This window comes from Sceloporus occidentalis, unplaced genomic scaffold, assembly GCF_023333645.1.
Source record: "Sceloporus occidentalis isolate IW3139 unplaced genomic scaffold, rSceOcc1.0.p SCAF_25, whole genome shotgun sequence".
NCBI classification, from domain to species: domain Eukaryota; kingdom Metazoa; phylum Chordata; class Lepidosauria; order Squamata; family Phrynosomatidae; genus Sceloporus; species Sceloporus occidentalis.
In genome coordinates this window covers 13,706,313-13,723,988 of record NW_028317005.1, presented here as the reverse complement: position 1 = coordinate 13,723,988, position 17,676 = coordinate 13,706,313, and the positions used below count along the sequence as shown (strand labels likewise).

The following is a 17,676-nucleotide window of genomic DNA, read 5'->3' as shown; positions in this document are numbered from 1 at the left end:
ATTGGCCTTGGAAGTGTGCTATAAGTTGTTTTTTGGGAAGTGTCAGCTGCATAAAGGGCTAAGTAGGCACTATACAAAGGTCAATCTAGAAGCTGTCCAACAAATCTCTCCGGTTTCATTATGTATTATACAGGTTTCTCTAAGCTCCTGCTGGAGAAGCTCCTTAGGGCTGGTCCTTCGAAATCCATTGTGAAGTTAGGAAATTGACACAGCATCTCTCCTGCAAACTTCTCTGGCTTTTATTCAGGAATTCACAGGAAAGCCACATGAGCCAATTGATATTTTTATATCTGATGATCATATCATTTGTGTAGGCTGTTTCCATACAATTTCTTTATGTATCTTGTCATAGTGCATCTTTGGAAGAGGTAAAGGAGTTGTACCTCGAGGCAGTTCACCAGAATGGGGAGCTGGTGGATCCGGATTTGCAGACAGGACTTGGAGTTTTATTCAACCTCAGCGGAGAGTTTGACAGAGCTGTGGATGCTTTCAACTCTGCGTTAGTGGTCCGACCAGAGGTAGATAAGGTCATTTAAAGATATATTAGATAATATAATATACTATATTAAAGCAATTTGTAACATTGGTTTGAGTTATTTGTTAGATGGATGCTGAAACATGAAAAAAGATAGATAATAAGAGTGTGTGCGGAATTATTCTTTATCAAAGAGAGTTTGCTAAATGAATCTGACCTTTGGTTACACATGCACGGAACTGGAGAAATGTATAGACAGACTGTCTATATGCTTCTTATGATCTGCAGAACATCAGACAATTCTAACAATTGTAACAGATGCTGCTTTTTATGCAGTGATTGCAAATAATGTATACTAAATAACGGGTCTTTCCCTGAAAATGATTAAGAACAAGACATTTCTTGACAGGATTACTCATTGTGGAACCGCCTTGGTGCAACACTGGCAAATGGAGATCGAAGTGAAGAAGCCGTGGAGGCCTATTCAAGGGCACTGGAAATACAGCCTGGCTTCATTAGGTCTAGATACAATTTGGGAATAAGCTGTATTAACCTTGGGGCTTACAGGTCAGTAAAACTACAGGTTTGAAATCTGAGCTTAACATGGGTGAACTGTTTAAGAATGAATTTCACTCTCACCATATGTCTGCTTTAGATTTAAAAGGAAAATTACATAAAGATTTGTATGCATCTAACCAACTGCTATCAGCAATGTCTGGTATATTTATTTAAATATTCATTGGTTTGGGCATGCAGTTAATGGGACACTCCAGTCATCATACACCCTAAATTTGATTATTTTTTTTGCATCCACACACATAGAGGGATTAATTAGAATCCTTTCTATATTTTTGCTCTGTTTACTTGCCCCCCATCTATTTGCTTTATAGGAGGTGATTTCCATCGAACATATCTCTTGCTCAGCTGTGCGCTGGTTTGTCATCCCAAACACCACAATTCCTTCCTTTCCATAAGAAAATATTTTCATAAACATAATAAATAATAACAATAGAAAGAATTGAATTATGAAATAATATTTAGATTTCGCTTAACCTTGGATGACAAATACATAACATTATATATAGTAGTCATTTCTTAAGTCTCCAGGGTTTCTGAAAGTCTCTCATCCGCTCATTCATTCTGCTCATTCGCTCATTCACTCATTCTGTGAGGTTTAGTATTTCCTTGTGCAGTTGGTAGAGTCTGTTGTTGTTGACACTTGTTTTGTTCGTTTTGGACCATTAAAGGGTATTTCCCCGAATGACTAGAAACAGCTTCCCACACAGCACCTGATGAACTAGGTGGACAATCCAAATCGTGCATCCTGTATGGCCGAACTCCATGTTTCTGATGTAGTGTTTTCACAATGTGGATTTTTGCAAATAGAAGGTCCAGGCAGCAATTGGTCTATTTGACATTTGAATTGCTGACCGAAATTATTTTTTACAAAATAAGTCTTGGACCTAAGAGGCAGCTCCCCTGTAGCATTTCATCCACATATTATCTCCTTCTTTAAATGTGTCTCTTGGGCAATTTTCAGAATGGTGTATCGTTTCACTTTGCTTTTTGTGACCCATGTCAGTAGTCATGGAATGCCTAAGTTAGTCCAGTTTTGTGCGTATTAATGTAATGTTAGTAACATTTTGATATATTACTGTAACTGCCACACATCCCAGTGGTTTAAGAGCTTCTAATAAATATGTTTAATTTCAGAGTATGCCGTTGATCTTTATTAATAACTGATACTGCCACTTCAGTGTCTTCATCCATATTAATTTATTTTTGTCAATTAGCAATGCGATGTCGATACCTGATGTACTTCTGCTTATTGTGCAGATAGAAAGGTGTCTCAGTCTATCTTGCTAGTCTGAATTGTATAAATCTCGTTGAAAGTCTGCTACACTGTTATTCAAGGAATGCCTCATCATGCGATTGGGCATTCCCTTCCAGTAGGAAGTTCACTTGAGGACAGGCGAGCCCGAGCTTGGCTCTCCCATTGCTCCCCCTGCTGGCCGGTTGCATTTATTCAATCTGCAATGCAGGGCTATGGAGATAGAGAGAGAAAAATAGTTTCTCCCCTTTCAAAAATGTTTAAAAAAGTTTAAATATAAATGAAAAAAAAATAAAATGCATAATTCAAATTTATTGGGAACCCAATGATGTCAACATGACATCATTGTCATAAAACATTTATGAGAATTCCCCAAAGGGATCTCTAGCCACACTGCACTGGGAACAATGCAACAAAGCAAATGTAAAGCATAGATGTGGCCCCCTGGAACATAAAAAAATATGTATATGGGGTATGGCTGTAATCAGGAGATGTTGCTGAACATAAATTGGGTCATTGTTCAGATGTGGCACCTACAGTATAGATGAAAATATAAGCAAGGTTGCAACAAAATTTTTTTTTTCTATTTTAGTGTAGTTTTTAATTATTATAACTAATAATTATTATGTTTTTAAGGCCCCACTTCTCCTGAATAAATTATGTCATAATGTTATCAAATATGGAAAAGGGCACAGTTTAATAAACATATGGTAAACATGACAAAAAAATATTTTGGTCCTTTGGTTATGAAAACCTGCGGGATTGAAGGTGTTCAACTTCGACAAACTGTTTCAAATGATCTTGTTTAACAAAATTATGACAATTTACATTTTTGGATCTGCAAAATCATGCATCATGGCCTGTTCCTCCACATCTGTAACAAGAATTAGACATTGAATCTGAACATGTAAAACTTTACTTTTGTTTCACAATATTTATTGCAATTAAATACTGATAAAGTCATTCCACCCAGGATAGCCAGGTTCCTGATTCTGCATTAGATTCTGACAATGTACCGCCTACTGCATCTGCCTAAATAACATATAACTATGTTAGAGCATTAATCCTCAGCCTTTAATTACTCCAGCGGCAGATGAAAGCATTTACAAGACCGCTGACAGTTGACCTCTGCAGCTTTGAAATGTATATACAAAATGGCTGCCACGAATTGTCAATGCAGGGATGTTCTTCACATTAAGTATTGTACAGTTTTGCTTCAGTTTTGCTTCTTTGTTAGTACACATTTATCTTTTAAAGCTGTGTTCCTGGTATATATGCTTGTTGAAATTGACTGAGTTATACTGTTACTCTGTCACTGCTGGAAGTTCAGTTTTACCTCTCACCTTCGCCACCAGGGCTACTTCCTGCCACAGCATTAATCGTTTTTTTTCTCCCATGATGAAATCCTTACATCCATACCCTCATTGCCATTATTATGTCCAATACAAGTTTGAGAAGATTTCTAAGTAATAAACAGTTATTTAATCAACTTCTCCAGCCCAACATTACCACAGCATCCCAACATACGTAACAGCAACTAACACCATGGTGCTACCACTTGATGACATCACTCATGCAAAGACTATGCAAGTGACTATAACTGGTTTGTCATCCCAGGCACCACAACATCCTTACAGAATCAATGTTATCAAAGCCTCTCACTGAATGCCCACTTTTACTTGCAGTTTATGTATGGTTTTTACTCACTTAAGTGGAAATTAGAGGCAAAACTCACTGACCACACAATGCATTATAAAAGTCAAGCCACATGAGCTTCTCCTGCATCACATCTGGGTTGGCTTTGTGTAATGCATTGTTAAATCTGTAATAATTCATCTCACCGATTAAACTCAGCCCTTCCAAGCTCTCTGGGGTTGGCCATTAATATTGCATAGTGACATATTACATGCAAACTCCCACTTTGGACAATGAAGGTCTATGATAATAATAATAATAGGGGGCCCTATAATGCTACACTGGTAAGGAATTCTTCATTACATAATGTGCTTTAATGTTTTATTTTTTAATATGTTATGTCCCTTTGGACGCTTATTTAGTTGCCTCCAAATTATACATTGTTATCATCTGCAATGTACATTTTCTATATCCTGGATTTATAGCTCTGCAGATGCTGATCTTAGAACTTGGTTTTCTTCCACAGCAGCTCACACCATATTTTATAAAATATGCTAATATATTGTCTTGCTTGGTTTACAGGGAAGCTGTTAGTAATTTTCTGACAGCTTTAAGCCTACAGAGGAAAAGCAGGACTCAGCAGCAGTTCCACCCTCCCGTCATCTCAGGTAACATTTGGGCAGCACTCAGAATAGCTCTTTCCATGATGGACAAGCCGGAGCTGTTTCACGCTGCCAATGTGGGAGACTTGGATATCCTCTTGAGAGCTTTTAATATAGATCCCTGAAGCAGTGTGTGAAAATCTCATATATGATGATCCAACAAGAAGAGGCTTTCTCAAGAGATTCGGAGAATCACAATATTCAGCACTTCCACTAGACAACAACTTGGCAAATTTTTTCCTTACCCAAAGATTGCTGAGTTATGTCTCATAAAAAAAAGCACAAAACAGTGAGAAATGGTGGTAAACATAATAATAGAGTGAATGCTTACATAAATATGTCACTATAATATTGAAATATGAATGTGTTTTAGACCAACAACGGACATCCATAAGTTTAAGAAATGTGCAGGTCAAAGGGTGAAGAAGAAATGTTCCAAAATATGGAATACCTCTTACTCTGGATTTCTGCAGCTTGAAATGCATGGGATGGGATCTACTACTAGGTGCATGAAGATATATTTACTTCTTAAAATAATTATTTGCCACCTGCAAGACTATTTGACTTGTTTATGGATATCGAGTAGTTTTATTAGAAGTGTTTTTAATACTTTTTTGCGTATATATATATATATATATATATATATATATATATATATATATATATATATATATATATATATATATATATATATAAGCATGTCTGTCCCCTAATACTATCCTAAATTAATTGGGAGATAGAAAAAAGGGATACACCTGTTTTAACACTGAGCTTCTTACACAAGAAGGAAACGGCTCGCAGAGATGGCTGCCGGCTGACACAATATACAAATTGAAAGGAAAAAAGTAATCTGTTTTGTTCAAGAAGGTGGCTACAGCTGGATTAGGTATGAAAGATGGTGGTGGTTTTGCCCATACAAGTAATAAGTTGCACTAATTTCTGAATCTATACTACTCCAGGCCCTGGCTATATATATGTATATGCACTTTAGCCTTGTTTTTATATAAGTAATGTATTTCCTCTTGAATAATCGCTACCGGTGTTGTATATAGGACCAAATATTTTATTGCATATTTGTAATCAAATTAACAACCCCATTATGTTTCTATATTGAAAATTAAAGTCATTTTCATCAATGGAAAGAAAGCAATCCTAAAAGAAACCTTTGTTTTTAAGAATATATATGGCTATAAAGACCAAAATATACATTTGGTCATAAAGACCAAGAACATTTTTGAAACAAATATTTTCGTAAAAGAGTGTAATGCAGTATGTGTATAAGTTATCCAATGACTGCCAATTTTTATGATACATTACAACTATTCAACAAATTTGTGTGACATCACACAAGAGCTGTCGCTTTGAGAAGAGATCCATTTATATACATACAAATTTTAAATACATGCATAGTTGTCTGTGCATAGTATTCCAATTCCACCAATGGCATGATAACAAAACTAGAAAAACTGGTTTAGTAATTTTTTATTTAGTTAAAGTTTTTTTGTTCTGAGGAAGGCACTAAACCTGATGTGTTCTTTCAAATTCTACTCATGCATGAAGTTTGTAATAGATTTAACTCATACAGATGTTTCGTAGGATGCCCCACTGGAATCCAAATGGTTAACGTAAAAGGGACAGGGGGGTTAACCTGTTAGTGTTTTGCATTAAATAATTTACCTTTGATACAAACATCTAATATATATATATATATATATATATATATATATATATATATATATATATATATATATATACATACATACATACACATATATACAGATGTTTGTATTACTATGTTAGTAGCCCCCACAGTAAGTCGCACACTTTACACACTTTATCTTCTCTAGTCTATCCCAACGGCCCCAATGTTACACGTTGAAGGTTACGGTATTTATAGTGATGGAAGATTTTCCAGAAGAGTCTTAGCATATCAGGTGTTTACTTATTTCATCTTATTTCATTTACCCCCCCCCCCCCCGTGTCCTTCTATACTTAGCCCTCCTTCCAATCAGGATATAATATTCTTTTGTACCTGGAATACCAAGCTCTATCACCATAACGTCCCAGTGTTTTTTTCATTTCTGCCCCCCACCCCCATCCCTGTCTCAAACCACTTTCTGATTACCTCTTTGCTAAGGAACAGTGATTGCCTCGAAGGTCTTAAAATAATCCTACTTTGATTGCATCTCTATTTTTATTTGCCAATATATTTTGCAGCACCTTCGCCTTACAGTCTTAGTATATCAGGGTTTCAAAACTTTAGGAACAGCAGAAATTTGCTTACCTGTCACCCACATTTTTTTGGAGGACAGATTTTTAAAAGCACAAAACATGATTAATACATTGTCACTAGATTATTATTATTATTAATATAATTATTTGGGTGTTTATTCACCCAATGCTTTTAAAGCATGGATCATGAATTAGTGTCCTTTATAATATGGAAGAATAGCCATGGATGTAATATACTAAACTGAGACATTCCATTCTGTTAGAGTAGACAGAATCTGGTAAGAACATTCCCATAGACATAATACTTAGCTACAAAAAATATATATAAATTCACAAGACACAGAGGGATGACCCGTGCGTGAAACCTTTATTTGTATAATTGTTATACATTGATTTCATGTTACTTTCTAGAAGTATGTAAGCATACATGCATATATGGGACACATGTACAATATAGCTACATTGGTCCAAAATATGATTAAACATTTAGCCAAATATGATACATTGGGTACACTCAGTAAAATGTTTCATCCTTCACTTTAAGACTCAATTCCAGCCTATCCAAATATATGATTCAGATGCAAATGGCAGGCAGCTACTGTTACATCCTAAGGAAGTTAAATGAACATAATTTGACAACAGAGAATACAAAATATTTAGCCCATCTAGAATTTGTCCTGAAGTAGAATCTCAGTTTGGATAATTGTGGTCTTTAACAAACTTAAGCGTAATATAGATGATTGCAGGACTTTTTTATTGTTCAGTCTTTCGTCTAACAATGTGTATTTATCCGTATAATCCATATAACTGCCCCTGAATATGGCATTGGGTATTGAGCATAACACACGGGCATGGTAAGGAATGCTGATTATGTTGGAGCTCAAGTGTTTGATGGAGCCCTGGAATTCATTCCACAGCAGACTCGTGACTTATAGAGTCCCATCTGCAGTATCACAACTATCCATCAAAGTCCTTAAAATAAATTCACTGCCAGCATGACCTGCATCTAAATTACTTGCTGGGGTACCATACAGAAGAAAAATGTTCCAGTGGTTTTAGCCTCATATCGTCCTTCCATGATTACTAGAAAAATAGCTATATGATGTAATATACAAAGTGTATGACTATAGAACATGAAGTTCTGAAAGTGTAACGCAACAAACAGTCCTGACTAAAGAGTGCTTACATCCATACATTACTGTGAGGTGTCACATATATTTATTTGGCTAATCAGTGTAATGCGCCAATAAAATTTCCTCGGCTAAATAGGGACATGCGAAAGAAAGCATATAGAAATATAGAACTTGACAGCAGCTAAGAACCATTCCGCACATCTAGTCTGTCCATTTTCTCTGATCTAGACTCAAGGTCAAGTTTAGTTTACCTTTGATCTTGCCTTAGATTCAGCATAGTCACATACCTATACTAGGCATGTTTACATTTCCTCGCTCTATTAGGCTTCACCACTTCTGCTGCTAGGCTGTTCCTTTTATCCAACATGGACATGGCTTTAAGATCTTCACCATTTCACTTTTCATGCAGTTTTGACACAAAGTAGATCTGCTGGTAACTTTGCACTGTTCAGTTGAGTTTTAAAGACCATTGTTTTCTATCATACTTTTGATTTTGAGCTGATGGATGACGCTAGTTAAAGAAATGATGGCACCTTTCTTAGAAGATTTCCCCCTTTGTCAAATTAAGCTAACATTATGTTTCTTTATTTTTCTAGCCTATATTTTTGAAAGAAATCCAACATTAAGTATGGTATTTCTATATCCCAAGTGACCAGACTGATATTTACATGTCAAAATCTATATTTTTATTGTATAATTACTTTGATGGGTCAAGGCATCTGATTTGTAAAATGTTCATTTTTTTTCTAAACAAAAAACAATAATAACCTCAGGTACCATGTTGCATGAACTTGCATTGGTGTCTTTTCAAATTTTTAACCCAAAGCATGCATTATAATGTACCAAAATGTAAATCTAAGTATCTTACATTATTAAAACACATTTACGGCTAATGTTATTTCATCATTGTGTGTGTATTAATTGTCTATCGCCTGTGCTTGTTTGGCCCACGGGATGTGAAACCCTTTTATGATGACCATAGGGCATTTTAGGCCACCAGGATCCTCAGTCAGCAGGGGGTACTGTCACGTGTTGCTCCAGGGCTGTATTTTTAAAGATGTTTTTGTGGCTGTTATGTATGCATCAACGGGTTCTTGCTAAAACCAGAATTTAGCTGTACTAAACAGGTATAACAACAGTCCATATATTCAACAGACATCAATTAATCCAATCATGGATGAGCTTGATGGTACCAAACCTTACCTGGTAAGTGAAACCTAGAAAGGAATCCAGTGAAAGGACAGGACAAGGTGTAGAGTCCAATTAAAAGAAATCCATGATAGCTTGCATCTCAGTCTGCTGAAGTTTATTAGAACTCCTTTGCTACAGCTTGCAAACTGGCAATTCACAAACGATCCTTCATGTCTCTGCAATTCAGTAAGAACACCTGGTTTTATGTTAAAATGTAGGAATCTACTGCTGACAGTAGGTTGTACCAAAACCACTAAACATAACATCTCATGGAATTAACACTAACATCAGCAAAGGTCTTAATACCAAGTAATAATCCCAGGTTTGTGTAGCCAAATTGGTAGTGGTTAAAGCCAAATCTGCAGACTGCCAGTGGTGGTTTAGAACTGTAGGACCACCTTATTTCTGCTGATGCTCCCTTGTAGATCTGGTGTTGAACACTGGTAAGTTGAGCTGATAACGTGGATTCAGCGAAGACCTTCTGACAATACTTCATTTCAGTGGAAATTGGAGCAGGGAAAAAAGTCAATGAGCAACATGTCAATAAATAACTAATGTGCATTTTAAAATGGGAAGAAAAATAAAGTTTCCTTACTTATAATACTGAGTTTTCTGCTGATCCTCTGGTGTCCCCCATGTGTAGACATAGTGACTGCCAAGGTAAGCTAATAATTGATCGTAACGAGTTTTTAATGCAGCTTGTATGACAACAGTTTCAAATAAGTTTGAACTTCACAGGCATCTTGAACATTTAGCAGAGACCCTTTCCTAATATAGTCTAAAGATACAACCGAAATCCTATTCAAAGAAGTGAGGTTTAATTATCATAGGAACCTCAATTATTATAACGATTCTTTATTAAGCATTAATATATGTCGCACCACCAAACAAATTTGGTTAACATACAGATGCAGGAGTTGAAGACCCTGCCCCTGAGTTTACAATCTAGCCTTATTCCACTTTCATACAACCTTCCTGGCAAGAATGGTGGTCCCTACCCACGAGCTTACATTCTTAAAGGGGTTATATTGGTAATTGAGACAAATGTAAAAAGAGTGAGTTCCAGCTATTTGGAGCAATAATTAAGAGTAAGTTGTTGTAGGATGGAGAATAGAATCCATAAAATGAACATATTCACTTGTGAAGGCATATTATGTTGTCTAATTTTGCATAAATATTCACAGCCCCAGTGACAGAGCGTGCAGTCTTTTCCTTACAAAGATGCTGTTCTGTCTAAAGGACGAGCTAATTATTGATGTACCCAAGCTGCTTTTGACGTTCTGCTGGGCTGTTACTTTGTGATGAAAAAAAGGACAGTTTGGATGATGCTATTTCATTTATGATTTATAACAACTTTCCGTCTGAAGTCACATTAGCATGATGTAAGTAGCCACTATGTGCAAAATATCAAGTCAGCTGATGAAGGTGCGATGTGTCTGTGTTACCAGGAAAAAGCACAGTGGGATGCTGACAGCTGGAGGTTAATAAATTATGAGAGCAGGAACATAAAAGGATGAGGAGATGGATGGAAGGAAGTTGGTGACAAGTTCCAGTAAAAAGGGATACTAAATAGAATGTCTGCCAGGAACTTATGTACACAAACACATATACAAAAATAACACTAGTATCCCAGAAGGATAGACCACTAGATTACCCTAATTTTTTCTTTGCTACTTAAAAATGCAGCCAAAACGATTTTGCACATAAGGTCCAGCATTCCAATAGAAGATCAGACTTCAAATGCGTGGTGGGCCACTGGCTCATCCAATATGCCACTCCAAGAGCAGATCGGGTGCAGTAGTATGCGGGCACTGGTTGGATATGCCTGGCCGCATGCTACATCTGCGGATGAGCGTATACAGAGGTTGGCTGCAGTTACCAAATTGACTGCAATATAGAATGATACCTTTTATCAACATTCCATTTTTAGGACAAGCGTTTGAGAGTATCAACCTCCCTTTGTCAAGTCAAAAGCAATACTAACCACAAAACATCACAAGTGTGGCATGGGCAGCAGTATAGGGGTTAAGGAGATTTGATTTCTCAAAGGTGCGTTTGCAAAGATTTTCTAAATTTGATCAAAATGGCCACAAAGGAGAACCAGCTTAGTGGCATCTACTTTCTGACATTAATGCAGAAAACCAGAGAATCCAAAGGAATCCCTTAAGTTTTCTCGCCATATATGTGTGTGTGTGGTGTTAGAGTCAGTTGTGTGTTAGTGTATGTTGTTGGATAGTGTGAGCCTGTAAGAAAGAGTGCAATGTTAGCACATATGTGCATATAGTGTGTGTTATTGTATGACGACATTAGCTTGAGTGTGTATATATGCATGCAGAGTGTATGTATTGGTGTTAATGTGGCTAGCATGCATGGTGTAAACATGTGTGTTTTACTAAAAGGTATTAATGTTTGTGAGCATAGGATGTTAGCATACATGTGTCTGTTACAGAATGTGTTAGTCTATGGTGTTAGAATGAGTGTATGTGTGTTAGTATGTGGTGTTAGCATGTGTGGGTGTGGGTGTCAGCGTATGATGTTATTGGTCATTTGTGCGTCAGCTTATGGTGTTGGAATGTCAGGGGTGAGCCCAGTGTTAGTGGCGCCTATACAAATGAGCTTCATTGGAGGTCCTATGTCTCTAACTTAGAAAACCATCCTTGCACCTTTTTCCCTTAGGATCAGTCCCTTACACGGCTAAGGTTTTTAGTTTTAAACATCTCGTTTTATAATTTTCTTTTTTCCCTACCATTTGGCTATGAACGCCAGGCGTGTCACCGGGTCGCAGTATACCGTTTATCTGTTTTCATTTTGAGACTGCTAGTTTATTATTTCTTTTATTTACTCCAAGGTACCCATGCACACATGTAGCTTCCATTAGCTGTGTACGATCTCTCTTCCACTCACCTGGCATATTTTATATAACACTTATTTGGGTACCAATGTTTACACATTGTTATCGCTGTAATCCACCTCTGTGACTTCACACTTTTGTGAAGCCTGTACTTATCAGTCACAAATATTGTGATATTACAGATTGTATCATTTTCTATGTACGCTTTGTGGAAACCAAGTTTTCTTTTACTGTGAATTGTTTTTAACTCTGTACATGTGATTCTGCATTGCTTTTATTAACAATGTGCAATAAACAGAGAATTGATTACAGTGTTAGTGGCACCTGGCAGGGGGAGAGGAGGAATAAGAGAAAGAACGTGTGTGTGTGTATGTGTGTGTATGTATGTGTGTGTGTAAGTGTTCAGTGGTGAGTGAGTGGGTGTTAAAGCTAGATAAAAAAAAGCCTCCCCAGTATATAACTTGTAGTGAATAAGCTTCCGTATATTGTACAGAACCATTTAAATACGTGCTTGCAGATATTTGGGGTTATTTTTATGACAGCATTGTTTTTAAGAATGGGGTTGTCACTTTTGATTTCTTTTTTTAACAGCTACAGCGTTTTCTTTGTGAAGGAAGATGACAGGTCTAAGCTGAAAGGGGAAATAAGTCAGGGTTTAATTCACTCGGCTTGCTGAAAAGATTTGCTGTCTGTCTTCATTTTACTTTTCCCTTGACTGTGTTTACCACAATCTTCTATTAACAGATGGTCATTTAAAAAGCCGTGTTTGTTGATTGTAAAAGTAATGAATAGGCAAGATTTCCAGTCTTTGGCTATGCTCGGAGGGAAGTGCTTACATCTGGCTCTACGGCTTTATTGTGCAGCTCATGGCTTTGTGTTAAATGTCTTTTCTTTTAACCCATGCTCGGCGCAGGGGCATAATGTTTGATTTCCCTGTTAAAGATGATCTGTCACTCTTCCTTGCAGTTATTTACACTAAATAAACCTATGTAATATGTTGTCAGGAATCAAGGACGCAATAATGCTTTTGCGGTGGTATGATCAAATAGATTTTAAGCTTAAATGTTTTTGAAATCTTAACATTTGTAAGCCCTCTTCTCTTTCTGTATCAGTAAGTCTTAATATGTATTATTGTTAGAGTCAATATTTATATTGTCGATTTTAAAGTAAAATGTAACAGCCATACAGTATTCTATAATCATTTAATTAATTTCTTAATCCCCACATTTTCACAGAGCGAGACTTATACAACTTTGAAGATTTATCTTAATGTTGAATTCGCTATGCTTAGGCATTAGTTTTTCCATTTCTTGTATTTAAGATAAATATCCTTGTAAAACATCTAAAATGCGGCCCCTAAATACGCAGGGCTCGCCCTGACTGCACCGTTTGCTTTAACAATACACACATTGAAAAGCACTTATCCTCGTTCTGCATTTATGTTTCTTATATGTTTTCTCATATCAAAGAAATATCCATTCAGCGCATTGAGGATTATCGCATACTCACAGCTATTTGGAACAATACTTCCAACAGATTAAATCCCATCTGGAACCAGTAGGTGAATTACCTGGCATTGACTATTAATGTAGGCTTTTCATAGCCAGGCGGTTGTACAGCAATAAGATCTGCTTTGCTATCGAAGCAAATTCTAAACCCAAAAGATAAACATTCCTGTCCCTTTCGCTGAAAATATGATATACATACCACCATGCAACTCATCACCCTTCCTGGTTACTCTGAATTATTAATATGTGAGGAAACAGTTGTAAGTTTTTTAGACATTTGAATAGATTTCTCACCGTCGCTAAATTCTACAGGTATATCTATATCGCTTTTATTATACCCTCAAGTGCAAGACATAAATATACTTTCCACTAATGGGATTAATACTTATGCTAATAAATTCAAAGGTGGATATTCATACCTGTAAACGTTTGTGATGGTGATACTACAAACTGGCCTAGCCCTGTCATCACCTTTCAACGCTCCAATCCATTCAGAACACCTCTGCCAACTCCTTACCTACCACGCTCTAGACAGCACTGCACCACCCTATACATCTGTTTACTTTAACACCTCTTCTTTGTTTTGCCCACAACTTGCTTCTGTCCTCCTCACTTCTTCTTACTCACAGTGCTAGGATCCCACCAACACTGTATTCATGTTCTTTCAGACTCTCCCCTATCTATTCTATTTTGAATGTTGTCTAAAGCCCACTTCTTCTGAGAACTATCCTCTTAATAATCACAACCTGCATTCTGGAAACCTTCTGTACTCCCCACCTTCCAGACCACCTGGCCTCTGACCTCCAAGCACTTCCTCACCTTCTGTCTTATTTACCACAACCTCTTAATGGAGTCGGAGACAAGTTTGTGTTAAGATTATTTTAGATTCAACTTTTTGTATTCTCCTCTTTTATAAAATACCATGGTGGGTAAAGGTGATGGAAACCCTTCCATTTAAATTTAAGGGGTAGTAGAAGTATTATTAAACACTCATCTACAGACACCAGACAAGCCAGAAGGCTTTACCCACCATAACTTATGTAATGGTATTTCTTGGTTACCCCAAGCCTCACGTATTAAGCCAGTATCCCAACCTCACGCTGACGAGTCCCATTAAGGACGAAACAGCTGTCCATGAGTAGTGATCTGGCTACTGTACCTCTTCCCGAGTTTTGTCTGAAGGCTGTGTTGTACAGCGGGCAATTACTTTCAAGGGATCCATGTATAAAGTGGATATAGAGGCAAAGGTGATAATTGTTAACTTTATTTGCATGCGCCTACCCAGAATCCCTTGTGGTTGTGGCAGCACCATAAGATTTCTGAGGGAAAAACAAGCCTTCTGGCTTGTCTGGTGTCTGTAGATGAGTGTTTAATAATACTTCTACTACCTCTTTTATAATATAGTATTATATATATATTGATAGGCATTTGTGAAGGCAAGTAAGTTCAAAGATAAAAAGGTGACAACTTTCTTTAGTGTGGCTTCCTGAAGATTTCAGAGACTGGTGGACAAGATGTCACCTTTTATTCCATATTTTTGCACTAATGCCTACAAGTTCCTGGGCAGTTTAGTATGATATGTGTCACTGTAATTATTCCAAGGTTTCATCTAATTGAAAAAGAGGTTTTGCTGGAAACAGAGAACACAATCAAAAGCAGGTGTAGGATTGTGATTAAGTGTTTATTGTGAATAGGCACATCTGATTTGTATCCTGTTTTGATCATTTCTTTTAACACTATAAAACTATTGCTTTTAACTGAACTGTTACAGAAGAAACTCCTCCATTTTTATTGGTACTATCAGTAAAAAATACGTTTTAAAAGTATTGTTTATTTTTTTGTTATTTTTGCATAATATGATGTTTTCCAACAGCCATTTCTATGTGTTCTAGCTTGGTTATCTTAGCCCAATCTACCAAACAAAAAATGTGAATGAAGGATTTCATTGTAAAAGAAGGACTTTTGGAGCACTGCCATAAAGAATCAGCTCAGTGTGGTGTTTGAGCAGAGAGGAGCCACACAAAATATCATAGGACAACAATGGCGGCCTCCAGGTCTGCAAATAAAGGAGGTTTATTGGTGTAAAATCAGATAGAACCAAGCTCTTGTCAATATTAACCTATATTACAGTTCACAGCACTGTAATGTGTAATGCATAGCTAAATCTCCTGGATTTAAACTTTTTTTTTTTCACTTAACGCATATGATCGCTTAATGTCCCTTTTAAATTAACTTATCTCAACTCTTGTAAATGCATGAAGGGATTCACCGGAATCCTCAAGCCCAATTGCTATCTTTGCCTGACCTCTCAGCTACTTGGCTTTATGTATTTATATTTTTTAATCACATATGTCCTTGGAGAAGTGATCGTATGCACTTAAATGATAGATGCATGGTCCCTTTAAATTTCTGTGATGTTCCATTTGCAAATCCAGAGGGGCATTCTGCAGAATCTCCCTATATGCATATGCCCTTCTCCTTCCCCCAGGTATTTTCCATGTAGGAGATTTTTTTTATGCATGCATGTTTAGCGTGGGTGTCCAGGACATTAAACTGTCCACTTAAGAGTACTTTAAGAAGTCCTTGCTTTCTGAATGATTGCAGCATTTATATGCAGGTTCTGTAGTGTCCCGTTTTGAGGATATTTCATCATTCTATTGATCAGCTGTGCAGTTCCTTATTCAGTCTGTGCAGGAAAAGCAAGCAAGGGCAGTGAAGTTCCAAAAACAATGGAAGAAACAGAATAGCTAAGAAACATTAACATTTAAGGAACGATAGGTTTCCCAGAGATAAGATATTGCGGATCCAGATCAAGGGCATCTATCAAAAATATTAAATATTTTAAACCATAGAAGCACACAAAGACCCGGCTGCAACAATTACAAGGAATATAATACACACACAACACGCATCAATGCATACATCAAATGCCATGTCGGAGAGACATTTAATCTCTCTGCTTCCAAATGGAATTGCATTGCCTTCTATTGAAACATGTAAGTCTATTGATTACATCCAAGACTTTAATTTAGAATCAAGCCACAACTGTTGGGATTCTTAAAGAAACGGTTTAAATATGGACACACAAATTTTGGGGGATTTTTTTTTATTATTATTACAGAACCTCAGTTGTATTAATCGACAATGGATTGTCAGTTTATCATCTGGGTATTTTATAGCCTATGTCACGATTAATTTCTATGCATAGTCAAACAGGGAATCTGTGTACATAAGCAAATTTGTGTGATTACCTTACACACAGAGAATCAGTTATGCATTTTACATTCAATATAATTGTACAAATATTTTCATTGAATTTATTGCCCAGCCCATGAATATTTTCTGAACACTGTATCAAATAGAGCAACTTGGTTTTATGTCATGCTTTTGACTTTACATGATTACTTTAGCCAGGAAACTTTTGGGGCATGGTACCCGGAACACATTGTGAGAGAGCAGGGCTAGCCATACTTGTAGACAGGGCTAGTGCCAGATAGTATTAAATGGGCTGGGAGAAAAAGGAGAATTGAGCGGGACATGAGCAAATGCCAATTCGCTAGCCAGAGAAAAGGGAAAAGTGACCCAGGGACCCAGGGAAGTAGCACTGCACCGGAAGACTCCAGGTCAAACCTGGAGAGCTCCTAGCCATTACATCTGACTCAGCAAAAAGAAAGATAAAAAAAGATTAAAAAAAAAATAAACATGGTATGAGGTTGAATACTGAGCCAGTAAACTTAATGGCACGTTCATTCCAGAGATACATTCATTCTAGTCATAATGCTAACAATAATGGAACAATTCTAGCAGACTGACATGGTTGGTTTGATAAGAACATTTCATATTAAAAAAAAGAGATTTCTAATTTTATTTCCTTTTAAACACAATGCCTTTGCAATGACATGGCATAGATTACATCACATGTACTAATTAATGACATGTTTGATTTTTTTTTTTCTTTAACTAATTCTGCATAGAATAACTGACCATAATCTCAACTCAGAGGTGGCAGTGTCAGTGGAGGTTTAACAATAATTTAAGCATTTTAATGATTACTTTCCTCTTTCACTTGATATAAAATGCATTTCGCGAGAACCTAATACTCAGATCATGTTCCAATTCTTTCTGAGCTCACAAGAACTGCTCTTGTGATGTGGCACT

General features: G+C 36.7%; 1 protein-coding gene across 1 annotated transcript in view; it reads left to right on the top strand.

Moving 5' to 3' along the window:
* The window catches only part of LOC149300427 (PEX5-related protein-like), a 43,534-nt gene extending 38,806 nt beyond the window's left edge, over positions 1-4,728 (top strand). Inside the window, exons 12-14 of the mRNA XM_089485342.1 lie at positions 353-518; positions 885-1,042; positions 4,524-4,728. Of these exons, the coding sequence (XP_089341468.1) occupies positions 353-518; positions 885-1,042; positions 4,524-4,728 (529 nt within the window). The remainder of the gene's footprint in view (positions 1-352; positions 519-884; positions 1,043-4,523) is intronic.
* The last annotated feature ends 12,948 nt before the right edge of the window (positions 4,729-17,676 follow it).